Here is a 26,673-nt window from a genome sequence, read left to right on the forward strand (position 1 = left end):
GCACAGCTCATAGAATTTCCTGTGTTCCATCCCCATCAAAATGTAGCTGCTGGCGTTGGGATTTTGTCCGGTCGAATGCCGTAAACACTAAGCAGTAGGTAATTATTAATTATATTGAGCTTCAAAATACAAACTAACCAAATTACAGGAAGTCGGATAGTATATAATAACTTAAAAAGCATGTGTGTCCTTGAAAAAAAAAAAGGTTTTCTTTATACGGCACAAGGGGCTTACTTGAAGGTCCGTGTTAATTGGTTTGGTTGGTTTATGGGGATTTAACGTCCCAATGCGACTCAGGTTATGAGAGACGCCGTAGTGAAGGGCTCTGGAAATTTCGACCGCATGGGGTTCTTTATTAAAACGTGCACTGACATCGTACAGTACACGGGGGTCTAGAATTTCGCCTCCACCGAAATTCGACCGCCGCGACCGGGACCAAAACCGTGTCTTTCGGGCCAGCAGCCGAGCGCCATAACCACTCAGCCACCGCGACGGCTGGCCCGTGTTAATTGGAAAGAAAAATCCTGACTGTTGTGCCAGATATAGCAGCGCTTATAATGAAATAAAAACTAGTTTGCACCCCCTATAGACGCTAACGCTCACTTCTCGTCGTGCATGGTCCTCGGATGAGCCCTGGCCACGGTCATGTCCGCTGTGCCTTGTAGCTGGGACGTCGGTTGTGGTGAGCGGAGCGCGTTGAGCGCAAGCGCTTTGTCGAACAGGCGCTGGACGAACGGCGCCCGGTGCACCTCCTTGACGCGACCGTCTTGCAGTACGATCACCATGTTCGTGAGCGGGAGTACGGACAGCGTGTTGGTCGCCAGCACACGTGTCTGCACCGCAAGAAGAGGAGCCGTGTTGACCAAGGGTCGTACAGTCACGAGAAAAAAAGATTAGCACAATGACGTCATCGTAGCGGCGAAAATCGCACTATGCGGCTGGCGCGGCGACGAGCTCTGCGAACACACCTGGCACTTTTGTTACAGGCGTGTTCGTAACCGCAGCGCCGAGCGTCGCTTTCTGCTGCTCCGGTGGCACGTCACTAGTGCTAACCTTTTCTGCTCGCGACTTTACCTAAGTGGGGAACACAGCCCACGTAATACGTCGTTCTCTGCTAAACAGCACGAAACATTTGGGACAGAAACAACTGAAACACTTGAGAGCATTCACACTGAGACTTATTTCGCAACACAATAGGCAACGGAATACCACACGCATTGTGAGAAGAGATTTGAGAGAGATCATTTTAGACCATATCTACCAGGATCAATGCCCACTAAGAAATTTATTTTTGTATTACTACAGAGCGAAATATGCGAGCTGAAATAGCCGTTTGATCAATCTATTATGCACCGTCAGTTCTGTTGGACAGTGAGCATCCAGCGTTTCAGAAAATGTTTCTTGCTCCGGTTAGGCCAAAAGTAAGCAATAACCTTCAAATCGCGTCAGGCCAAACGTAGCTCTTTATTTCATCAATAGGAATGAGCGCTGACTTGCATCTTATGTTGTGCTGCCCTGTTCTTGGCTCATGTATTCCGATCCGGTAGTTTGCAAAGGTGCGATGCAACTCGTCTAACTGCTGACTCATCATGCCCGATTCACAAAAATACAACGCCGCACGTCCGAGGCGTGGTCTCGTTGCTGAATGTAGTCATGGCCACCTGTATTTTAAATGATTAGGCATCGGCTCTAAAGCGGCCGTTCAAGCAAAACCAATACCACCAGCGCTCCTTGCGAACGAAGTGTGAGGAGGTCAGGGGAGTGTTCACTACGCGTCAATGGGTGCGTGCTGCGCGTGCTGGTGGTTCACGCGAGCTTGTCTCTCTGCCGCGAGCGGGTTGTCTGCGATGCAAACGCCTCATCACGGCCAGCGGCAAAACTAGGCACGAGAAACTGGTGATCTCAGAGGCCTCGGCCAATGAACCAGGCGACAAACGAGTTTTCAGGATTTTTCGATGCGAGCGCCTCTTCGTGGCGAGCGCCCCATTCATCGCCCCACGCGTACTTCTGCCCATCGCGGGGAAGCGGCGCTCTCAGTCTTGAGGAAAAGGGCGACGGTCGGCATCCTTTGATAATGGCGCCAAAGACCAGGCATGGAATATATAGGAGGCTGTGATCTAGTCGACGTTTCTTTCCCCTAGGTATGCTTGATGCACTGATTAGTGATAATACTTGAATGCCATGAGACCACGGACAGCTGCGGCTAAAATGCTCCAAGCACAAGGTGAATGTTTTATATTTCTGCTGCTGAAGGACGTACTGCTAAGACGTCCCTAAAGAAAACCAAAAAAATTTTGTAGCATCGACAGAACTTTCTGCAGTAATGGGCAATCTCCTCTCGCAACGACACAGCCAGTTCAGTCGCAACATACAATTTCGCAATTCCGCAGAAAAATCTGGAGTAACGATAGGACGAAAAAAATGTATTTTCGGACCGGCTCTCTCGTTTTATTCAACTGGAGTGCCCGGTTTACTATTAGGGCGGCCTATTTCTTGTAATCAACACCGTGGCAATATAGACGGTGTTGTATATTTAATACATAGTATGAAAGTTATTGTGGGTTAATTTGTTCCAAGGCTAGAGCAAAGCAACGGGGCTATAAACAGCCCACTAAATGTTTCTGTGACATATCAAGGGCTTTATGACTGCGGAAGTGGCGACGTAATTTTAAAAATGGAATAGTTCAGAAGGTTTCGACAAGCTCCCCCGTAATAAACGATTGGCTGAAATCAACCTAAATCGGCACCTATACTGCGCACCGCATGATCCGCTGTTTTCACTGGATGAGGCGAAAACAATGGACCATCAAATGCGGATTTTTTTTAGTGCAACAAAAAATGTCCGAAATAGGCAAGATACGATACCTTCTTCCTGAGCAGTCCCCGCGGTCCTATGACGCCATGGAACAGGGCCGAGCCGACCTGGGCGTCGACGGCGCTCAGCGGGTCGTCCATAATGTATAGGTCCGCGTTCTGGTACACGGCCCTGCGGTTTCCATAACACCAAACCGCATAAGCAAGAAGTACGTAGTGGATTAAGTATGTGCTGCTGTCAGCTTCAAACATAAACGAGAACAACAGACAAATGTCATGCAGAGCCTGTCACTTTGCTCCAGAGGGTACTTGACCTAGAGTGCTTTCACTGGGCAACTCATGCCCAACACATGCCATTGGGCACCGATTCAAACTAAGCAGCAGCAGTTCACGGTGCTTGCTCAATTATTCAAACATATGACTTCCACACGGATAATACGAGAATGTTGCGTTAATTCCTTTTACGTAAGCGGTGGTGAGGTTTCGACGTTTGGTACATTAACAGAATCGCCGGTATGTGATATTTATGTATTCCTGTTAGAATTTATCAATCTTTGTGAGCGTCTTCAGAAGAAGAAACATTGGTAGTCACATCATCACCGTGCAAGCGGAAACATCCGGTGATTTATAGTTATGTTCTTCAACCATAAATGGTGGCTAGCCAGTCTGGGCGAGACGGGTGCTCAAAGATCTTGTGCAAGCTTCAACGAATTACACTTGGACGAAGGAAGTTCCCCACGCTATGACTTAGCGCAAATAGCAATTGTAATGATAATAGAAACTTAAATGTACACCTTGCTGGTTTCCTTAAGCCTTTGTATCTTTTTCTTTCTCCATCCCAGTCTTACTGTTTAGGCTCATGGCAAGATTGTCGACCGGTCACATATACTACCGTCACAGATTTAACTTCGATTTCTTATAGCTGTGGGTGAAAACGCTTACTGATGTACGAAAGCCCATAGTACACAGAAGTATCAACGTGGCCTACGTGGACGCGTCCGTTCCTCACCGGGCGAGGTTGATGCGCTGCTTCTGTCCCCCGCTGAGGTTGACACCCCTGAGGCCCACCTCGGTCTGGTCTCCGGCGGGCAGCTCGGCCAGGTCGGTCTGCAGCTGGCAGGACTGCACCACCCGCTCGTAGAAGCACGAGTGGTGCTGCCGCTTCAGAAGGATGTTCTGCCGAACCGTGGCGTTCTGTATCCACGCCTGCTGGGCCACGTACGCTACCTTGCCCTGGGAAGGGCACCGGAAGGTATAAAGCAAGCATGGCCGTCACTTCATATGAACATTCGCCTTAAATCCTCTTTAAAAACGTCAATACGTATATTTGCTGAATGCGCTGTATTGTTCCTTTTCGCTGTGGTTATTAAGTAAACCATCAGTTCAGTTCAGTCGAACTATCGTTAGGTAGGCCGAAGCGAACCCACACCCTCTCTTTTGCTTGTCTTCGTAACTCCCGCTGCAGCTGTTAATAATGAATAAAAATACACAGGGACATCTCATTAGATTGTGTTGGCAATGCGAAAACATTAGGCGATGTTGGTGCGCTTAGCGGAAATGACGTCACTTCTAGCACGGTGATGGCACACCCCTCCAGTCACTGGAAGCTTTCCAATTTGTTGGCACTACGATCCAGCCAATGGGCAAATAATGAGACCGATGATACGTTTTATTGCGCTAGCACTTATAGTGGCCATTCTCCGCATTTAGCCGTTGTGTGTTTGTCTGAAGCCTGCTTTGTGCCAAGCTGCCCACAAAGCCTGCCCACCTGGTCATCAGCATAATTATGATAAATCATTCGAGCGCACAGAAACGCTAGGACGAAGAGAGACACCCCGGCCTGCCCAGGTACATAGACTATAGATTACCTGGTAGGTTGTGATGACGTCCCCAATACATGCGAGTTTGGTTGCAGGTGGACGACAAACAATGCAAAACAATGGCGACACAGCGCTGGCGCACCCAATTCGGATTTAGCTTAAGAACGCGAATCGACAGTAATTTTTATCCCGATGAGGCTCTTAATGCCGCAAATTAAAATGATTCGGAGGAACTGCTGTAAGTTAACGAATCATAGTCGGTGGTGTTACGTCCTTCTGGTGACAACACCCTCTGTCGCGTGGAACGTATTGCTGATTTTTTGTTCATCATGACGGGAACGAAAAACGCTGATATCGCGGGCTATTTAAGCGCCACCGCAGAGCGCTGCGCCGCTCTTTTCTGCCCGCTTGACAACCTTCGGTGTCGCCGCTTGGTCGTCATTCGTCAAATAGCGCAGAAACGTAACAGCTGCTGGCAGCGGTGGGAACTCCTCCCCTTCTTTAGGAGGGCACCACGCAAATTGAACAAGTTCTCCGCTGTTGTACAAAATGCAGTGAAGAGCTCCCCTACAGTCCCAAGCCGACAATATTAAGTTCGTGAGTGCCACACCGTTGCTCCATATAACAAAGTCATGACGACAAGTTCGGCGCTGGTGAAATCCTGCTTCCGAGATTCGGTGTGGAGGAGTCCACAGACGAAGGCACCAGCGCATCGGCAGACCGTTCTGAGATCTGGCGGGAGGAGGCGGGAAGGGGTGGGGGGGTTGCAGCACGAGGATGAAAGCACCCACACAACAGTGACGACAGTGACAGTGGCAACAGTCACACACCAGTGTGACGACCTCCGTGCCGTTGAAGAGATGTGGACAGCACTGCCCAGGATTCAAGGTTTGCCTCGACGGTGTCCCTTGGAACCTTTGGCCGAAGCCACCGGTGACCCATTCTTGAAAGAGGCCGATGGTTGGGCAGGCGGGGAAACAAACAACAACCAAGTCCCACAGAAGCCACCGAGGTGTCTTAGATGTCAATTCTGTTCACCGAAACTGCCTCTGTTGGCCTCATTACACTGCCCAAAAAGTCTTCCTAAATGCAACCAGATTTTTACCCTAAAAATATTCGGGGCGAAAATTTGAAAACAGCGGTAAGCATGAATAATTGCATGATGATACTACAGTGATGCAGATGAGCCAAAGAAACAAGAACAGTAGATTGCGCACTTATGCGTGCGCCGACTTAAGAAGTCGGCGTTCGCATGAAGTTCACCCCCCTTATGCTTTACCACAAAAGCATAATCCTGGAGAGTTCGTTCTTTTGAGACAGTTGCTGGAGCCATGTGAACAGTCGATGATCAGTAATTTGAAAAAATTCAGAGCCAAAAAGATAACATTGAAGCTTCTCGGCAGCCCACACCAGGAAAGCGCATTATTTTTCAATAGTGCTGTAAGCGTCCTCCCTCCAAGTAAGCTTCCTGCTGGCAAACAAAATGGAGTGTTCTTCCCCCTTGTCGTTTTCTTGGCTTAGTATCACGCCCAGCCCTCTTTCGCTAGCATCACGTTGCACCAGGAAAGGCCTCGCGTAGTCTGGGGCGGCCAGCACAGGCCGAGTTATCAATGCCAGCTTCAGGGACTCAAACGCTTGACGCTTATGATAGTCCCACACAATGTTACTAAGCTCCTTTTTCTTGAGGGCACCGTTAGTGAACTCGCCTTTTCCGAGAACCGGGGAATGTACTAATGGTAGTAGTTCACCAGTCCGATAAATGACGTCAAACAGTTCTTGGTTGGAGGCAAAGGAAACTCGCTGATTGCCTGAATTTTAAGTTGCTGCGGCCGTCTTTCTCCCTGACCGACGACAAGACCTAGATGTTCTACTTCATTACGGCCGAATTTACACTTCGTAGCCTTAACCGTTAACCCTGCATCTTGCAAGCTGGAAAAGGCCTGCTGAAAATGTTGGGTGGGGTCCGCCCATGTGTAAAAATATTGCTATATCGTCCATGTAGAGCAGTGAAAAAAGCCTCTGTTCCAGCGAGAACCTTATTCATTAGTCTTGAAAATGCATACGAAGAATTTTTTTAAACCAAAACTTATAACATGTGGCTAGAAGACACCGAATCCCCTGACAAGATCGATGGCTGAAATGTACTTTGCCCTACTTAGTTTTTCGATGCAGGTTTCAATATTCGGGATTGGGTAGACTGTGGTTACGGCAACGACATTTAACTTCTGGTAGTCCACACAGGTACTCAGATCTTGCCGGGGCTCTCTACCAAAATCATAGGAGACATAATCACTTTCTCACTTTTCATTTACCTGCAGTTGAAGAATTTGATCTACAGCATCTTTTAAAAGGTTTTCTTATTGTGGGGAAAAGCGATATGATTTGCACTGAATTGGTGTCTGATAGGCCACTTCAATACCGTGCAGGAGTAGATTGGTGTTTCCGGAATAGTGGAAAACAGATTCGGGTATTTTTACATTAAGGCAGTCTGATCCACAAGTTGATTCCGACTAAGCTGTGTCGAATCAGTCGTAACAGCTAAGATTTCGCTGGCTCAACATTCCATCGGTTTTCCCCCAAGTCAGGAATATGAGCCTGAACTTCCTCTGTTTGATGCAGTGCTATGCTGACCACTTGTATCCTTTACAGGTACGCCTTTATTAAGTTGCAGTGATTGATGTGAACCTCTTTGCGTCGTCCAGGGAGTTTTACGACGTAGTTTGTCTGAGATAGTTTCTTCTGGATGGTTGCTGGCCCCTCCCACTGCACTTGCAATTTATCAGCCCTAGAGGACCGTAAGAGTAGCACCTTGTCTTATTCCTTGTACACTCGAAGGCGACTGTTTTTGTCGTAGTAAATTTCACCCCGAGCCCGAGCTTTCTCTAGATTTCCTTCTACAAGGTCTCGAGTTTTGTGGAGGCGGTTCAATAGTGAGAATTCAAACTCGGTTACCACGGAGTTCTCGGCTTCGCCTTCCGAGCCCTCACGCAGCAATCGCAAAAGGCGAACGAAGGTTTTTGCCAGAAACCAATTCCGCGGGCGTGAAACCCGTGCACTCGTGAGTGACGGTACGCAGAGCGAAAAACGTAGCCGGCAAAGCAAAGTCCCAATCTTTTTTCTGCTAGTGACATAAGGCCCTGAGGATACGTTTCATGACCGAAAGCGTTCTCTCCACGCTATTACTTTGTGGGTGCATTACCGAACAATGAACAATTTTGATGCCACACCTTTGAGAAAGGCCGCTTGTTAAAGCACTGGTAAAAATGCTACTAAGGTCACATTGAATCTCAGGTGGGAACCGGATCCGAGAGAAAATTGTGAGCAGACTGTCTAACTTCTCGACAGATGTGTGGTCTTTCATGAGCACGGCCCTGGGAAACTTGCTAGCAGGGCAGACAATGGTTAATAGATACCTATAACCAGTCATTGTGGTAGGTAGTGGACCTATGACGGCTATCACAGGCCTCCTGAATGGTTTAGTAATTACCAGCATGGGGTAAGGGGCGTTTTTCGTCGCTTGTCCCATCCTTCGATGGGTGTCACACGAACGAACAAACTCCTGAACGCCCTTGAAACAACCGGGCCAATAATACTCTGCCAATAGCCTGTACTTCGTTTTCGTGATTTATATGTGCCCAGACCATCCTTGTTAGCAAGCTCCAAGAGGTCACACGCCTGTACCTGTATGAAAATACCAGTTGGTCTACCTCATTCCCGCCTTTGTTCTTAAAGTGGCGATAAATAATGCCGTTCTTCAAATAAAACGAGATATTCGGTGCTACGTCTTTCCCCAGGCTATCTAGACAATTTCCTAACGTTGGGTTGGTGGCCTGTTCACTGGTAAGCGTGGACTTATCGACTTTTACCAGATCACGGAAGTTCGCGCTTTCCAGCGAAAACTGCGTGGTTACGTCCGCCTTTTCGAGCATATCCTCAGGAATCGCTTCTGCCGTTTTGTTATCTGGCTTATCAGCTTCTGCCCTCGTCGCGAGCGTTTGCGGCTCGGAACCGTTCGCTGTAGTCATGGAGCGAGTGACTACCAGAAAGGATTCATGTCAAGCGAGACGCCCGAGTCACCGAGCTGCCTTGCCGTTCTGTTTGAGAGAATGTATGAACAGCTGGGGCAATACCCCGTCGTACACTGATGCCTCAGCGTCTACTACAACAAAAGGCCCGTCTAATTTTACTCTGTCTAATGGCAAGCTGATTGTACGATCTTCCAGGCCCTGACGAACCCACACGCAGTCGGCTGTAAAACCATCTTGCTTCACTAGCTAGGAATGAACCAGGCCGTGCGTGGCTCCGGTGTCTCTCAAAGCCTTGGAAGACACTGTTTACTTCTATGTCGTACAGGTATGGCCTAAGCAGGTATTCCGCGTTATCCATGCACAAGTAAACCGGGGACACTCTAGGCACACGACAGCCTGAAGCCACATGACCCGGTTGGTGACATCTGTAGCAATGAAAAAGGTTTCTTGCTTCAAGGGACTTTGTTTTTAGCTTTTGCTTGTTTAAATACAACATTTCGTTTGAAGATGGAACATGAACTCTCTGCACTTTTATGCAACGGAAGAACCGTTCCTCGCTCGTGGCTTTGAACAAAGCTAAGCTTCTCGTTATCAAACGTTTTTTCATGTCTGGAGCAATGCAGATCTGCGTATTCAGCCGCCACGTGCACGTGTTTTACATCTGGCTTGTCCTGAATCCAATCCTTCAGGGTTTAAGGAATAGAACACAAAAAACTGCTTGAGTGCAGTCTGTGTTGGCACCTTTTCGTGGTCCTCATAAGAGTCTACACCACGGAGCCAACTCTCTAGAAATGCCAATAACTTGTGAGCGAACTCGGCATAGCTTTATTCTGGCTTTTTCCTTGCCTCTCATAACTTTACTCGAAAAACCTCAGGGGACAGTCTCAACTTTTTCTGTAGGCAGGTTTTTACGGATGAGTAGTCATCCGCATCCTCGGAATCTAACCTTGCCAGAACGTCGCCCACTTCCGCTGGCCGAAACTCAGAATCCGTTGTGGCCAGCTCGACCCCGCGAAGCTCCTATTTCTGCACACCCGCTCAAAATTTACTAAGTAGTGTCCTATGTCTCCCCCGACGCAGGACGGCTGCAAGTAGCTTTGCATCCCTACTGAAAAACTTATATAGGTTTGAATGGGTCAGCAAATAGGATTATGGCACATTTGGTTTGGCTTTACAGGATGGACGCCCCAAAGCAGTTCAGTCTATGAGGGACGCCGTAGTGGAGGGCTCCGGATAATTTCGACCGCCTGGGGTTCTTAACGAGCACTAACAACGCGCAGTACACGGATTTTTCATATTTTTCCTCCATCGCAGTGCTACCGTAGCGGGTGGGTTCGAACCCACGACTTGCATGCCCTGTGTGATGTAACTGCACGGTAATTGACCACGGGTAATCGAAGTTATACTAAGCCCTCCACTAAGAAGTCTCTCAAAGGCTTAATCACTTTGGAAACTTCATGCTATAATGTTGAACGAAATTTGCCATAATCCTATTTGTCGACCTGTTCAAACCTGTACACATTTTTCGATAGGGATGTCCAATGTTGTTGATATATCGTCCGCCATGGCTTCCTCCTCCTTCTTAACCTTTGGCTTAAGTACTTCTAGCTCAAGTTCTTCTTTCTTCCGTTTCCTGTGCACCTCGGTCCAAGATTATAAAATTTCGTCGCCGCCCGCGCGGCACTTTTCAATGACCGAGATCATCTCGGGCTTTCTCATGCCTTTTGTCACTTTAAGCCCAACTCTTCAGCTAAGAGCATTAATTCCAGCTACACAATCGCACCGAGATCCATCTTGCAAGGACCGAAATTTTTACGACGAAAAAAATCTGGCTGATTTCTACCCACTGCCCCTTCTTGTCAGTGACAGTCTGCTTTCATCCTTTGAGCTACTCGGTGAACAAAAGAGGCCTTTCAGGCACCGATAACCGCAGCGGAAGCCAGAGTCGCCGATCCCACCGCTACCACCAGGTGTTTACGTTTTTGCGCGATTTGACGAACGACGACCAAGCGGCGACACCGAAGGGGGTCAGGAGTGCCTTTATTCTATTTTGCAGCCGCGCAGAAAAGAGCGACGCAGCGCTCTTACGTGGCGCTTAAATAGCCTGCGATATCAGCGTTCTCATACGCGTCATGATGAACAAGAAATCAGCATTACGTTTTTGAAAACAGAGGGTGTTATCACCAGAAGGACGTAGCAGTGGCGTGCAGATCGGTTTGGATGAAGATAACGTGGTTGAGATGAAACCAAAATGGGTAAACGGTGGCTGATGTCTGAAAGTGTGCGAACGGGACCACTACAAATCAATTAGTGTTGACCAATGCAAAGGAACAAAATTTAAAGGGGGGCACTTTTTTAACCTAAACTGCGGTGAGGCGAAAGCCTTTAGCGCGGTGTTGCTTGTTGTGTCACTGATGTGTGGTTAAGATGTTCATTAAGTGCAGAATTGTTTATGAATCTTAAATGCTGAACGCAATAGGGGGCGTTTTGGAGGTATCCGTCTGATTCGACGCCTTCCTGCAAACACTCTCCAACTTCTTAGACAAGGAGAACAACGTAGGCGTTGGCAGGAAGTAGTGTAGTCGTAAAGCAGGATCGGCTGCGGAATTGAAGGGTGGTGGTTCGAATCCCATCGTGCACAAAGATTTTTTTTCGTATTGAATTGAAGAGCGTAATGGATGGACTCGAGCATAAGCCATTATAAAAGGCTTTCGCTTAAATAGAAGCCCGAAGAGGTGGGACAGAGCTTGAAAATAGGCGACGCATGGTTGGGGCCCCAACACATCAGGCATGAGCTCTCTAAAGAGCTTGAGTCCTTTATAAGTAAAATTCTGCTGCACTGAGTACTATTCGTCAGCATGCGTCTCATTGTATATTGCAACAGAGAAGTGTGCGCAAAGAACGATGACTCAACTCACCTTCGGTAACATTTTCTATTGCTTAAAAGCTAGGTCGGCATATTCCCAACCTTTGCAAAACGTAAATTTCGAGCTAACGCGGAGGCTTTCAAGAAAAATTGTTTGGGCGTCAACATATTGCTTGCTGGGCGGCCACATGCCCTGAGCGGTAACATGGCACACACGGTAGGTACACATAGCATTGAAGCGAGCAATATGGCGCAGCGCCCAGGTATAAATCACAGCTAACAGACTCTGTTCACCCAAAAGAGGGTGAAATAGTGAAAATCAACCCAAACACAAAACACGTCTTTCTTTAAGAAGAAACGTAGAATGTATGAACTCCCTTCGCGCCTCCAGGCTGAGCACCAACCTTTCGGTCGAGTGATCCCTTGACGCATCGCAGCTCGCCCAGGATGGCGGACAGGAAGGAGGTCTTGCCGCAGCCCACGTGGCCGACCACGGCCACCAGGTGTCCCTGGGGTATGTGCAGGTCCACGTCACGCAGCACCAACCGCTGCTCGCGGTGCCAGCTGAATGAGGCTTGGCGCATGGTCACCGCGTCGCCTTGTGGTCCGTACAAAAAGGTCATAGTGCCAGGTACCATCATTAGGTGTGCAAATAAAACGACATAAACATATGCAGAATACCAAGGTCACTAGTTTTAAATGCATCAACGTACTCACACGGAATCTAATACAGTCGAATCTTGTTATAACGAAACGGCTTATAAAAAAATAATGAAATTAACAAAAGAATGACGATCCCCCCTTGGTAGGTCGGCCAAAGCGGGCTATGACGAAGCTACGGCTGTAACGGAGTAAATGCAGGGCCCTTTCAACTTCGTTATAGCGAGGATTAACTGTATATGAGTTGCCATTTCCTCATGAACATACAGCGAAACATCATTTGAAAGGACATTACCTTAACGATGTTTTCCTACGAAAGAACCTATGGGAAATCTCCTAAGCAAGCGTTATCGTAACCAAAGCAAGGGAGCTTCAGTTTAATGAATTCCTGCTCACTGCAACTTTCAGTTCTGCGAGTACATTGTAAAACGTCATTTAAGGCACTGATCTCAGGTTCGATCGTACAGTTGCGAGCAGACTAAAGAGGAGCATGCTTAGACGTTGTGGCTCTACCCGTACTTACCAGGGAATATTTGAGTGGTATCTCACAGCTGCTCACCTAAGTGTCAAGTGTGGGCATTTGCAATATGGCAGCATACAGTCTTCTTTTCGTCGTATAACGCTATAGTAAAACAAACGTCGGAGCCTATTTCGATAATATTCTAGCAGCTAGTGCTAAGTATAATTTATTCAGATGTGCAAAAATTTTCCGCAGTGAAATCAGCTGCTGCTCCGAGACTACGCAGCTTCCAGGAATTTGGACCTCCACACTATTCCTCGTGAATGTGCGGATCGCCATGCCTGTCTTTGCATAGTTCAACAGTCGCCGTGCGTGCTGGCAGTGCACTTTCCATAGTCCCAGTCATAGCTACCCGAAAAAATCAGCAAGAAAGGCACTAATGTTCTCAAGTAAAATAAAAGCATTTGCAAGACATCGTGACTTGTGGAAGAAGAGGCGCCAAAGGCTTGAAAAAACCCGTACAGATTATGGAAGTGGCAATATTGCATGCCAAGCCCGGCAGAAAAATAATACAGCCGTCAAGCATGCTCGAAACATAAGTGTGTGTGTGTTGTTTTCGCATAATGTGAAGTAGGTGAATTTAGGAATCATTAGAATGCTTATAATTTGCTTTGAATTATCATTATCAGACACAGCCGCATTTGTACTGAATTTTCCTTTTAGCAAACATTTCCTCAATGTCCCTCGTAAGAGCAATGTTTCAGTGTAAACACATTAAGTAAGAACTTCAAAAGCGACCGCACGTAAAGGACCCTCTTCGGTACAAATGGAGGCATCATCCTAGAATTTAAGGACCTATAGCTGCTGTGTTCGGCTGCTGCTCCAAGACGTGGCTACCCTATTGGGAGTACGGAAAAAGGAACACGCAAGGCACGAAATGGGTCCCTTTCAAAATGCGCAGAACAAAGGCATTGAGTAAGCGGAACCTCGACAGAGGAACTTGACAGAGCTGAAGCACCGTGGTCAATTTTTCATTACTGTTAAGCTCTGGCGACTGTCTCAGAACCGCAAACATTTTCAAGAGAAAGAAAGCCTTGCCTTTTAATTCACATAGTACATCTGTTTCTTGCAACGGTTCTTGAAATTTCGTGCAAAACTGCACACTCCCTGTCAGGTCCATAATTTTCTTGCAGTAGCGATATAGGTTCAAAACAGCCTGCCATGAAGAAAGTGGCTCTATTTTCCAAGTTCTCAAGTAATGTACACTGTAACGCGAGCGGCCATAGACTCTGCGGTGGAAGAAACTTTGCATTTTGGTCCCCTCAACACAAACAGCTCTAACATTTCCAAGCACTGTCGAGATAACGCCAACGTAAATTTCTGCAGCAACACCGTTACATACCTTGGTCCGGTTCGCTGCCCACTTGCTTGGGGTCAACGTCCTCACTCTGCATGAACTCCTTGATGCGCCTCATGGCCACTTTGCACTGCACCATAGAACGTGAAACCATTTCCGTCGCTCTCGGAGACTAATCTGCAGCCCTACACGATTGTGGTTCTCAATTTGGCCACATGCGAAACATTAGCTAACCAAAAAGTAGCCTGCTTCACGAACTAGTTGAAAGCAGGGCGCGGGTGATAGTTTTCATAATCCATTTTCATTAACTGATCCGGTTCTCCGCAGCGACTTGTCAGAAAACGTACACTCGCCAAAGATGTAGAAAAAAACAGAATGGATTGACGTTTCGACGCCCGTACTGTTGTCTTGATCCCAGTGAAGCGAAGTACGAGAAGCCAGACATATATGGGCGATTTTTTAAAAATAGCGCAGGTATATATCTCTGGGAGATTGTCATGGGTCCGGTTAATCGTCTGTGCCGTCGTACGGGCGTAGAAATGTCAATCTCTTCTTTTTCTCCATATTTGGCGAGTGTGTGTTTTTTGATAAGTCGGTATGAATTTCCCTCGCCAGAGCGATTCTGTCGAACCCTGGACTTCAACCCGCAACGCATTACCTGTCACTGGTATTCTGTGCCCATGACAAGCGGCTGCAGTCGTACTAACCAAATTTACTATTGTACAACTAGCGGCAATATGAAAGGAAACACGGGAGCGTGCGATCTTTCCTCGTCGCAAGGGGCTGCCTCCAAGACCGGGCGAAAATCGGCGCAAAGGCGCATGCGCGCCAAGCACGAGCGGCTGCTCTTTCCACGCGTGCGCCTAGAGCCGCCCATTCTCCCGGCACTCGGTTCCAGCTCATCGCGACGTGCAGAGACGACTAACTCCAGTGTTCTCTTTCAAACTGCCGCTCCCTGTACATAGTAGGCTTCAGAGCAGGAACGTTACGAGGAAAACCTGTATCGGTGTCGCTACTAATAGAACCACTGAAGACTCCTCCTAAATAATAAAGGCAAAATGAATCAAAGCCCCTTTCAACCAACACTAGTAGCGACTAAATTTCAACTCGAAAAACAAAAGCGACCGAAAACGGTACTAGAAAATAGCGCGCAACAAGGGCCGCCATGCACAACAAGGTTATACACTGCTTAAAAAGTGGCAGAAGCATGGCTCAAGGAATGAAAGAAAGCGTTAAAATATAACAGATTACGGTCATCATCGCTACGTGCATTTAATCGCCGGCCTCTCTCGGTTAGGTTTTAATCGTTCGGTTTCCAGCGTACAGTCGCCACGGAAAAAGATTAGCAAAACGACGTCACCGGGGCGACAAAAATCGCACCGTTCAGCTGGCTCAGCGCCGGGCGTTGCGAGCACACCTGGCGCTTTTGTTATTGGCATGTTTGCAATCGCAACTCCGTGCGTTGCCTTCTGCTGCTCTAGTGACACTTCACAGTGCTCATCTTTTATTCGTCGCGACTGTACGCATATTTTGTTTCTGCACAAAAATGAGTAGCAAGAGTAAACATTTTCTGGACGGCTAATCCATGGAGAGAAGAAGAGTGAGAGACAAATCTAGTCAAACAAGTTTCTACCATACAAAATGCATCTGAAGCGTCAGTAATTTTGTAAGCAACAAGATAAAGTACTTAGCCCTATCGAAAAACAAAAAAATAAAATTTTCGGTTGTAACAACAGATTTTACTCTAGTTTGGGACCTGGAAGAGAAATTCTTTATGTAGCAACTAGATTTTCTGCAGTATTGAGCAGAATCCTATCGTAGCGACAGAGCCAGTTCTGCCGCAACAAGATGCAATTCCGCAAAACTACAGAAAATCTGTCGTAATAACGGAACGACAGAAATTTTTGTTGTATTTTGAGACCCGCTCTCGTATTTTCCGACTTAATTGTGGCGAAAATAGTAAGGTTAATTGTGACCTACGCACTGAAGAGTGATCCATCGCAATTTTGAAGTGGGATATCAATACAGATTGCCATTAGGTGGTTTATTCTTGCCCACTTATTAGTGGACTGTGTAACGGAAATGGTAATATAAACCTAGAGGTAGATGTTAACAGTTTTTATATTGTCACGGAGTTCTCACGGAGAGACGCTTCAACAGCTGGAGTCGGCAAGAGGAGACGGTAATGGCGGCCGATCCACGATAGCACGATCGCAACCTCATCGTCTTCGCGGACAGCTTGCGCCACCTGGCAACACTAGGTGGCATTATTCCCCCCTCCGAAAAAGAAGGGCATCGCAGTGGGGCCGCCAGCAGCGTAGGCGCGCTAAGGTTCGAGGAAAACGGAGCACACACAGAGTCACAACGGAGGGCCGCTAAGCCGTTATCGGGCATAGTACGGCTTAAGCCGCACAACGTGCACAATGTCAGAGCTGTTGGGCTGTCGACGTCTCGGTTGCGCGGCACCGTCGGGAACCACTTCATAGGTAACATCACTGATACGCCGTAGCACTTTATAGGGGCCAAAGTACCGGCAGAGTAGTTTCTCGGACAAGCCCTGGCGGCGGACAGGTGTCCACACCCAAACTTGTTCACCGGGATTGTAGTCGACCTGTCGGTGTCGAAGGTTGTAACGGCGCGCATCAGTGCCCTGCTGCTGGCAGATGTGTACGCGGGCAAGCTGACGGGCTTCTTCAGCGCGTTGGGCAATTTCATGAACATCGGGTGCGAGTTGGTCGTCATCGAGGCATGGTAGCATCGCGTCAAGCATGCTCTGGACTTCACGTCCATATACAAGACGAAAGGGAGTAAAGCGTGTAGTCTCCTGGAGGGCCGTGTTGTACGCAAATGTGACGTACGGTAGCACCTCATCCCAAGTTTTGTGCTGAACGTCTACGTACATTGACAGCATGTCCGCAATGGTCTTGTTTAAGCGTTCGGTTAGCCCATTGCTCTGCGGATGATAAGCTGTGGTCTTGCGATGGCTAGTGCAGCTCAACGTAAATATATGGTCGATTAGCGGCGCTGTAAACGCTGTGCCTCTGACGGTAATAACGCACGAAGGGGCTCCGTGCCGCAAGACGATGTTTTGCATGAAAAAGTCGGCGACCTCTGAAGCTGTGGCACAGGGTATCGCCTTGGTCTCGGCGTAGCGAGTCAAATAGTCAGTAGCGACTATGATCCACTTGTTTCCTGAGAGTGACAACGGAAAAGGACCGAGAAGGTCCATTCCTATTTGATCGAACGGAGAGCGGGGTGTAGTAACGGGCTTGAGAAAACCCGCCGGCTTAAGCGGTGGCGTCTTCCGGCGCTGGCATTCACGGCAGCTTTTTACGTACCTTTGGACATCGTCCGAGAGTCCGGGCCAGTAGTACATGTTGCGTATCCTGGCGAGCGTCCGGGAAAAACCCAGATGGCCTGAAGTGGGCTCGTCGTGGCATGCCAATAAAATGTCGGCGCGAAGATCGGCCGGAAGTACCAGAAGGTAAGCTCTTTCTTGGCCTCTCGAGTTCTTCTTGTATAAGATACCTTCGCGCAAACAGAAAGAGCCGAGACGTCGAGCGAAGTGTCGTGGTAGAGGCATGGCGTGACCTTCAAGGTTGTCAATCAGCGGTCGGAGGTCCGTGTCAGCCCGCTGCCGGGCTATTATGTCCGATGCATTAAGTATACCGAGGAAACCGCTCTCGTCGTCGATTTCGGGACCGGAAGAGTCGAGTGGTGCACGCGACAGCGTGTCGGCGTCTTTGTGTTTACGGCCCGACTTATATACGATGGTAATGTCGAATTCTTGGAGCCGTAAACTCCAGCGGGCCAATCGTCCAGACGGGTCTCGCAAATTAGCCAGCCAGCATAGGCAGTGGTGGTCGGTTACGACTTTGAATGCGCGGCCGTAAAGGTAAGGGCGAAATTTCATGGTGGCCCATACGACAGCAAGGCATTCCTTCTCTGACGTAGAGTAATTGCGTTCGGCGCGGGAGAGAGTACGGCTAGCATAGGCTATAACTCTCTCAATGCCCTCTTGGTGTTGGACAAGGACAGCTCCAAGACCGATATTGCTGGCGTCGGTGTGGATCTCGGTGTCGGCCTCTTCGTCGAAGTGTGCAAGAACGGGAGAGGTCTGAAGGCGTTGGCGGAGCGAAGAGAAAGCCGTCTCTTGGTCTATTGTCCAAACGAAGGAGGTGTTGCTCCTGGTGAGGCGCGTCAACGGCTCTGCAATCTTTGCGAAGTCCGCAATAAACCGTCGGTAATATGCACAGAGACCCAGAAAACGCTGGACAGCTTTCTTGTCAGTCGGAGTAGGAAAATTGGCGACGGCGGCTGTCTTGTCGGGGTCGGGTCGAACTCCGTCAGCGCTCACAACGTGACCGAGGAACCTGAGCTCTGTGTAACCGAAGTGGCACTTCTGGGGCTTCAGCGTAAGGTCAGCGGAATGGAGGGCTCTGAGGACAGTTCGCAGGCGCACGAGATGCTGTTCAAAAGTTTCTGAAAAAACGACAACGTCGTCCAGGTATACAAGACAACTTTGCCACTTGAGGCCGGTGAGGACAGTGTCCATCATCCGTTGAAACGTCGCTGGCGCAGAGCACAAGCCAAAAGGCAGCACTTTGAATTCATAGAGGCCATCTGGTGTAACGAAGGCAGTTTTTTCGCGGTCCCGTTCGTCCACTTCAATTTGCCAATAACCGCTCTTCAGGTCAATGGATGAAAAGTACTTAGCACGCCGTAATCTGTCCAGGGAGTCATCAATGCGGGGCAACGGGTAGACGTCCTTTTTAGTCACATTGTTTAATTTACGGTAGTCCACGCAGAATCGAAGTGTTCCATCCTTCTTTTTAACAAGGACAACAGGCGAAGACCACGGGCTTTGGGAAGGTTGAACTACACCGTCGTCAATCATCTCCTGAACTTGCTTTTGGATTACTTCCCGTTCTTTGGCGGAAACACGATAAGGCTGCTGGCGGATAGGGCGAGCGTCGTCATACGTAATGATCCGGTGTTGCGTTAGGGGCGTTTGACGAACTTTCGACGAAGAAGCGAAACACTGTTTATACTCCAATAGCAAGTGCTCTAAGGCCAGGCGCTTTCCTTCGGGGAGGTTGCAGTTGATGTCGACATTAGGAACAGATTGGTCGTCAGTAGCGCGCGATGATTGGTCGTCAGGGGCCGCTGCCGCGAACGCAAAGCAGACCGGAACATCCACAACCGCTTCAGCGGTAGCGATCGCAGTTCCAGAGAAAAGGTGCCGGTGCTCTGGAGAAAAATTTGTAACAAGGATCGCAGACCGGCCAGCGCGAATTGTTAGTAAGCTTCGAGCGGCGCAGATGCCTTGAGTCAGGAGGAGCGAATGATTAGCCTCGGCGACTGCTTCAGCGTCGTGCAACTCAGCACAGGCGACTTCAATCAAAACACTGCTACGGGGCGGAAGTGTGACGCTGTCGGCGAAAACGCGAAGTGCGGCACTGCGTTGGCAGGAGTTGTCGAGTTCGGCGGCTTGCTCTGTGGAAAACATGACGATTCGGTTGCGCAGATCGATAATTGCTCCATACTCCCGCAGAAAGTCGATGCCGAGGATTAGGTCCCGAGAACACTCGCCCAGGACAATGCAGCTGACGACGAACGTGGACTTGCTGATCTGAACGCGAGCAGTGCACATACCCTTGGGCGTAACCAGATGACCGCCGGCAGTTCGAAGGTGCGCGCCAGGCCAAGGGGTAATCACTTTTTTCAGAATGGTCGCCAGTTGTCCACTTAAGATCGAATAATCTGCCCCGGTATCAACTAATGCGCTTACTCTGCGACCATCGATAAGAACGGGTATTTCTAAAGAAACGCGGTTTTTTAACTCTGGTGATGGCGTCGGCGGGTTTTTGTCGGATTGTAGCGGCGACGACGGGAGGTCTTCAGCACAGCGCCCCCCAGCGACCTCGCCCCCGAAGGTCGCGGGTTTCAGTTTTCCCGACGAGGACTTGGCGATCGGCCCGGTGCCGCTCGCGAGAAGCCGGGAGGTGTCGGGGAAGAGCGCCTCGGTGAGGGTGAGCGCGACTGCCGCTGCGCTCGGGATGGATTGCGCTGGTCCGCAAGGAATTCTTCGATTTCAGGGGGTCGTTCACCTTGACGGGGTCTCGGTGAGTCGGTGCGGAAGCCTTGGATGCCGATGCGTCGGTAATAACAATTTCGATAAAGATGACCTGGCTCTCCGCAGTGAAAACAGAGCGGTCGTCGGTTAGGTGTACGCCAAACGTCGGCCTTTCGGAGGGGTGCTCGACGATCCTCGAAGTACTGCACCGGTTGCACAGATGGCCGCGGGGCTTGAGGCGTGGCGTGAATTGGTGGCGGCGAAGCGGGAGCCGGACGCCTTGCAACTTCGGCGTACGTCGGACGGTGGTAGTCCCCAGGCAGAGGTGGTACGTCGACCACAGGAACAGGGCCCCGGAACGCCTGTTGCACCTCCTCTTGTACAAGAGCGGAGATGGAACCGAGCGCAGGCTGCGACGGGCTACAAAATTTGTGAAGCTCCTCACGCACGATTGTGCGAATAAGTTCCCGCAAATCATCAGGATGCTGTCCGATGGTGGCAAACGATGATGTGACTGCAGCAGCATGCACGGGCCGGTCGTAACTGGCGCAACGCTGTTGCAGGACCTTCTCCATCGTTGTGGCTTCCGAAAGAAATGCAGCAACTGTAGATGGTGGGCTGCGCACGAGGCCTGCGAACAGCTGCTCTTTTACGCCTCTCATTAAGTGCCGAAGTTTCTTCTCTTCAGGCATGGCAGGATCAGCTCTCCTGAAGAGCCGCGTCATGTCCTCGACGTACATTTGTACGCTTTCGTTCGGTAGCTGGACGCGGGACTGGATTGCCCGCTCCGCTCTTTCGCGGCGATCCGCGCTGGTGTAGGCCTCCAGCAGGCGACGGCGAAACTCTCGCCAGGAAGTTAGAACTTCCTCACGGTTCTCAAACCACGTGCGGGCGCCATCCTCTAGGCTAAAGTAGACGTTTCTTAGTTTCGCGGCGTCGTCCCACTGGTTATAAGCAGCCACACGCTCGAAGTGAAGGAACCAGTCCTCCACGTCTTCGAAAAGGTCCCCGTGGAAAGCCTTGGGAACCCGCGGGGTCTGCAAGGTATAGTGGGCAGGTGTAGCACCGGCAGCTTGCGTGAGAATACCGGTGGCTGGCATCATGACTGTCGCGAGTGGTCCAAGCTCCGGTGAAAGTCCCTGCAGCCTCCGGCTGAAGCGGTGTACCGGGGTGTCAATCGGCGCAGGGCTGGCGGCACGGCTCCCTGGAGGGGTTTCTTGCATGGGATACTCGTACCCAGCAGGCTCCACCAAATTGTCACGGAGTTCTCACGGAGAGACGCTTCAACAGCTGGAGTCGGCAAGAGGAGACGGTAATGGCGGCCGATCCACGATAGCACGATCGCAACCTCATCGTCTTCGCGGACAGCTTGCGCCACCTGGCAACACTAGGTGGCAATATCAAGCCTTGTCAAGGAGATGTCTCATGCATGTTCGAGTAGTTGATTTCGCAGGCAATAAAATCTCTAATGAGCTTAGCACCCTTTATCTATTCCTGTTGATGAAGTCTCAAAACCTGTTTTGTCGCCATTATATGCTTAACCTGATATGGCGCACATTTATCTATCACCGAGAGTTATGCTATAATATAAAATTATTTTATACATTACTCGAGCAGTTCTGGTTTAGTTTTTTTTCACTAATGTTGTAATATGCTGCCTCCTATCTGATTATGTTTACCCTCACATGTTAAATTTTAGCCGCCGCGGTGCCTGAGTGGTTATGGCATTCGGCTGGTGACCCGAAATACGGGCATTCGCTCCCGGCGGCGGAGGTCGAATTTCGGTGGAGGCGAAATTCTAGAGGCCCATCTACTGTGCGATGTCAGTGCACGTTAAAAAGCCCCAGATGATCGAAATTTCTGGAGCCCTTCACTATAGCGTCTGTCATATCCTCGGTTGCTTTGGGACGTTAAATTCCATAACCACATAAACAAAAAGCAATAGTCCTGTACTGTGAAGCCACTTTAATTATTTAATTGTGTTCATGTTGTTCGACTTTCGATGGAGGCGAAATTTAGAGGCCGGTGTACTGTGCGATGTCAGTGCACGGTAAAAAACTCCAGGTGGTCGAAATTTCGGGAGCCCTTCACTACGGCGTCTTAGCCAGGGTCGCTTTGGGACGTTAAACGCCCACAAACTAAACTATCTTAACGAAGAAGAGTGAACATAGATCACTACAAACTTAAGCGTAAATGATCGAGTGGAACGGCTATTTCGTAGACATTAGCAGGGCGGCTATAAGCCACATCGGCTATCTTCGGCCTACGCCATTCCAGTTCAAATGCAGCGTACATAAGCGCGGTACGCGAACCGCCCACATGACACTTAATTGGGAAGCTACGGTGTATAAGCTTTTGAACAGTCGCGTATAGAAGCTCTGGCGAAATCACACTGCCGGTAAGTTTCGACTCACCACCACTGCCCCCACGATGAGGTCCGGAATGAGGAGGAGGGAAAAGCGCAGCGTGTTGAACAGCGCCAGCGACACGAACGCCGTGACGGGGTCCAGTCTGTGGCTGCCCACCATCAGGAAAGTCATGAACGTCACCAGCGACACCTGGCGTCGATAACAATAACTACGCATCAATCATTAACCTGTGAATTCCGGCAGTCATGCAGTTACCAAAGCATCGCTAGTTGCTCCCATGGCAGAACTCATTGCCAGATTGCAGGTCCATAAATGAGTAGAAGGTTCGCCACTCGAAAGCAAACTAAGACAGCAGTGTGCTTGGGATGCTACAGAGTGCGTTGACGACCGACACTCTCTAAAGCTACTCCCTGTTGTGACTCAGCGGCAATAATTTTGGTTGCCGAGGCGAATGAGGCGGGATGAAATCCCGTCACCGGCATCCGCGTTTCTGCGGAGGCGGAATGCATAAACTTCAGTGTACTGCGAAATGTCAGTGGAGCTTGAAGGACCCAGATGGTCGAAATTAAACCGCAGCCCTCCACCACGGCGTCCCTTACGGCCAATGAGCAGCAGACGTACGCACAGCGTAGCATACCAGACATAAAAACCAGTGAAGGGGACGTCTATCCGCTCTCTAACATACAAAGGAAACACAGGGCACTAGGGCAAAAAGTTCATCAACAGCAGAGAAATAGGACACAGACTGGATGCCTGTAAGCCAGACGCAAGTGCTCGCTCTTATCATTTGCCATCCCACTGAACCGTCCACTCATCCGCTTGAGGTCTTCATGTTCATTGCATTGGTGAAAGACTTGACGACCGCTCCGTATGTCTGCTTCTGCACTGCCGGAGCACACTACGTTCTCGCTCATCTCGTCGTCGAAGCTCACCAGAAAGGAGATGCAGTTCCAGACGAAGTTCATGAGGCTGAAGTAGACGGCCATCTTTTGCAGCAGCTCCACCTCATTCCGACGCACGTCTGACACGCGCTGCTGGAAGGGCTCCTCCCAGGCGTAAAGCTTCAGGATCTGCAGTTCGCAGTTCGAGAAGAGCGAAAGACTATTTAAGGACAGCTTAAGAGACACGATGCTCCAGAGTAATCGTACTATTTAGTTCGAACAGACAGATGAAACAGCGGCATGTTCTCGTCGACGACAAGAAATGTTACATGAGTCAGGTATAACGGTACAATTATATCGCCCAAGGTTCACGCAGATGGTCTACAACTTTTATCTTATAAGCAAGGTGACCGCAGAAGACTTAATGATGAGTGAGCACATTTTATTGCCATAACTTTCCTCTTTCCTGTTGACAATACGCGTGTCCTCGATAATATAGCGACGATGAAAAACATCTGACTTAGACGATGTGCTGTTGAGCAGTGTAATAGGGAGCTTAGTACAGCCTTGCAGCTCTAAAGGTCTGGAGGAGTTAAGGGCGACAATTTGCTCAGCCTTCAAAAAAGTGGGGTGTTAAGGGTGTCACGTGGCCAGCAAAAAATCTGAGCAGCAAACTCTCTGTTCTTGAGAGTTCTGAACAGCGCTGTACATTGTACGTTTGTAACAATATATGCTGCTATTTTCTGCTTTTAGCTTTATCCTTTTAGTTTTCTCCTCATACATCCCCTCATATGGAATATGTTGAAAACCAGCAGCGCACATAATGATGTGACAGCCAAGCCGCGAAGCTTGAAAGCACTACACAGAAACTGTCAAATCCTTAGATTTTTGGACACAGGCGGCCCGAGCGAATCGCTTCGAGCACTGCGCTGTAAACACGAAAGGAATGCAAAAGGTGTAAGCTGTCTGCTAACGCATTTCGTTTAAGGGGCATGGTATGGTGCCCAAGCCTTGAAGTAGATTTGCATCACTAAAACACAGAATACTTGCGGTTTGCAACTGAAGCAAATTCCCTCTTATAATAATAATAATAATAATAATAATAATAATAATAATAATAATAATAATAATAATAATAATAATAATAATAATAATAATAATAATAATAATAATAATAATAATAATAATAATAATAATAATAATAATAATATAATAATAATAATAATAATAATAATAATAATAATAATAATAATAATAATAATTGGTTTTGGGGGAAAGGAAATGCCGCAGTATCTGTCTCATATATCTTTGGACAACTGAACCGCGCCGTAAGGGAAGGGATAAAGGAGGGAGTGAAAGAAAGGAAGAATAGGTGCGGTAGTGGAGGGCTCCGGAATAATTTCGACCACCTGGGGATCTTTAACGTGCACTGACATCGCAGAGCACTCGGGCGCCTTAGCGTTTTTCCTCCATAAAAACGCATCCGCCACGGTCGGGTTCGAACCCGGGAACTCCGGATCAGTAGTCGAGCGCCCTAACCACTGAGCCACCGCGGCGGGCACCCTCTTCAAAGCATGTTTACTTTTAGCAATAACGAATATTTTTAGAGGTTTGTAGTTATCTGTTACCTTAACTCATTATTCGCGGTGCCGCTTTAAAAGCCGCTTCCATCAATTGCTAACTGCATCAAGTTACTGTGCTTTCCAGTGGTAACGAATCTCCTTTGCCTAGAGTAAGCATTCCATATTTCTACTGATGAGAATAAACTCCCGAACTTGGGCAGCCTACCATGGCCCTGAAAGGAAGTGCGCTAGCGCACAGCTCACTCCCTTTTGACTCCTTAAAGGCCTAGTCGTGTCCTGAGTGTGCGGGGAAGCGCTTCACGAGGTCTTTCCATATGTTGAAAAAAATGACGTCGTCGAGGGAGACGAGATGTGACGGTAATCGCCGATCAGATTGGGCAGTGTCCATCTTATTTGAAAGGTGGCAGGAGGAAAAGGCAAGCCGGAAAGCAGCGCTTTGAACTCGTACAAGGCGTTGGGAGTACTGGACACGTACTTTTCGTTGTCACATTCATCCACATCTATTGTGCACATCGCGTAGGTCAATCACTGAAAAGTAGCTGGAATGACGCGGCGGGTTTAACGCGTTACTTCTTCGAGGCAGGGGGTAAACGTCCGTTTCACCGCGTTGGCAGTAAAGTCCTCCTTCGAAAAAAAAGCCGTGGTCTGTGAAAGAAGAGCTCACAACACGCGTTTGGATTCTACGTCCGATAGGACCTGCAAATTTCGCAGCTGTTTCGAAAGGCAGCTTTAGCTTCAACAAAGTGCTGCAAAGGAAGTAGTCGGTGAGATGCTGAGGCACAGGGCTGGAGATGTCTCACCTTGATGCCGTTGAACAGCTCGTGGACGTACTTGACGCGTTTGTCTTTTTTTTCCATTTGGATGGTCTGTGCCAAAAAGTTCAAAAGAGTTTTTGGAATTTCGAATTTAAATAAATCTTCAAATATTGACTTATTAACAATAAGCTTGGTCTGGGTAATAATATTCCGACGCTACAAACGTATTAAGCATTCACACCAAAGTACATTGCTCCCGATAATCATGAAACGCTACTATCCGAACCAGTTGTACAACCACACTGACTCGTTTCATCCGTTCGACAAATGGCAGTACCAAGACGCAGCATGGTGACCTACCACTCGTTCAGCCTCGCGGCATGTCGATGTGATTCACCGAGATGTGGAAATGCTAGGCGGTGACACAAGAACCGTACAAGAGTGGCAAGAGCGGCGGCACCCTTCTTGCCCTAATTCATCCACAAGATGCGAGAGAAACCGCCATGCGCTTTGCCTAACACTAAGTCTGCAAGCTGGCCATCTCAGTGGTGCCGACTGAGCTCTATCGTTTAGGCGGTCATTCATTAAGTGATTTTCGATCAGGAGCCTAATTAGTCAAGTGCAGAACAATGGCATCTTCCATACCTCCCAGATTACCCTTGCCCTATTCCAGCTGCGGTTACCACATCCGCAAACTTCATAAACTCATCCGCCCACTTCCTGCCGCCCCTTCTTAACTTGCCTTCTCCCAGAATGCGTCACCCTAAAGGACCATCAATTGCGTTGCCTTCGCATTAGGTGCCCTGCCTATGCGCATTTCTTCCTCGTTTCAAATAGGACATCTTTAACACGCGTTTGTTCCCTGACACATTCTGCTACCTTTACATCTCTTGAATGGACACTGAAAGGAAGCATCAAACTCAGCAAGACGGATATATTATTCGTCGGGAACATTTCGGTCTTTTTTTTTCTACGCGGAAAGGTGGCGCGTTGCTGAGAAAACC

At 48.8% G+C, this 26,673-nt stretch overlaps 1 protein-coding gene across 1 annotated transcript in view; it reads right to left on the reverse strand.

Moving 5' to 3' along the window:
* Nucleotides 1–599: 599 nt before the first annotated feature.
* The window catches only part of LOC144109564 (multidrug resistance-associated protein 1-like), a 40,337-nt gene continuing 14,263 nt past the window's right edge, over nt 600–26,673 (reverse strand). The window contains exons 11-18 of the mRNA XM_077642386.1: nt 25,715–25,780; nt 23,383–23,520; nt 22,496–22,639; nt 14,051–14,135; nt 11,933–12,126; nt 3,824–4,047; nt 2,866–2,986; nt 600–833 (exon numbers count right to left, since the gene is read on the reverse strand). Coding sequence (XP_077498512.1) covers nt 600–833; nt 2,866–2,986; nt 3,824–4,047; nt 11,933–12,126; nt 14,051–14,135; nt 22,496–22,639; nt 23,383–23,520; nt 25,715–25,780 — 1,206 coding nt within the window. The remainder of the gene's footprint in view (nt 834–2,865; nt 2,987–3,823; nt 4,048–11,932; nt 12,127–14,050; nt 14,136–22,495; nt 22,640–23,382; nt 23,521–25,714; nt 25,781–26,673) is intronic.

The sequence above is a fragment of the Amblyomma americanum genome, chromosome 11 (assembly GCF_052857255.1).
Source record: "Amblyomma americanum isolate KBUSLIRL-KWMA chromosome 11, ASM5285725v1, whole genome shotgun sequence".
Taxonomy (NCBI): Eukaryota; Metazoa; Arthropoda; class Arachnida; order Ixodida; family Ixodidae; genus Amblyomma; species Amblyomma americanum.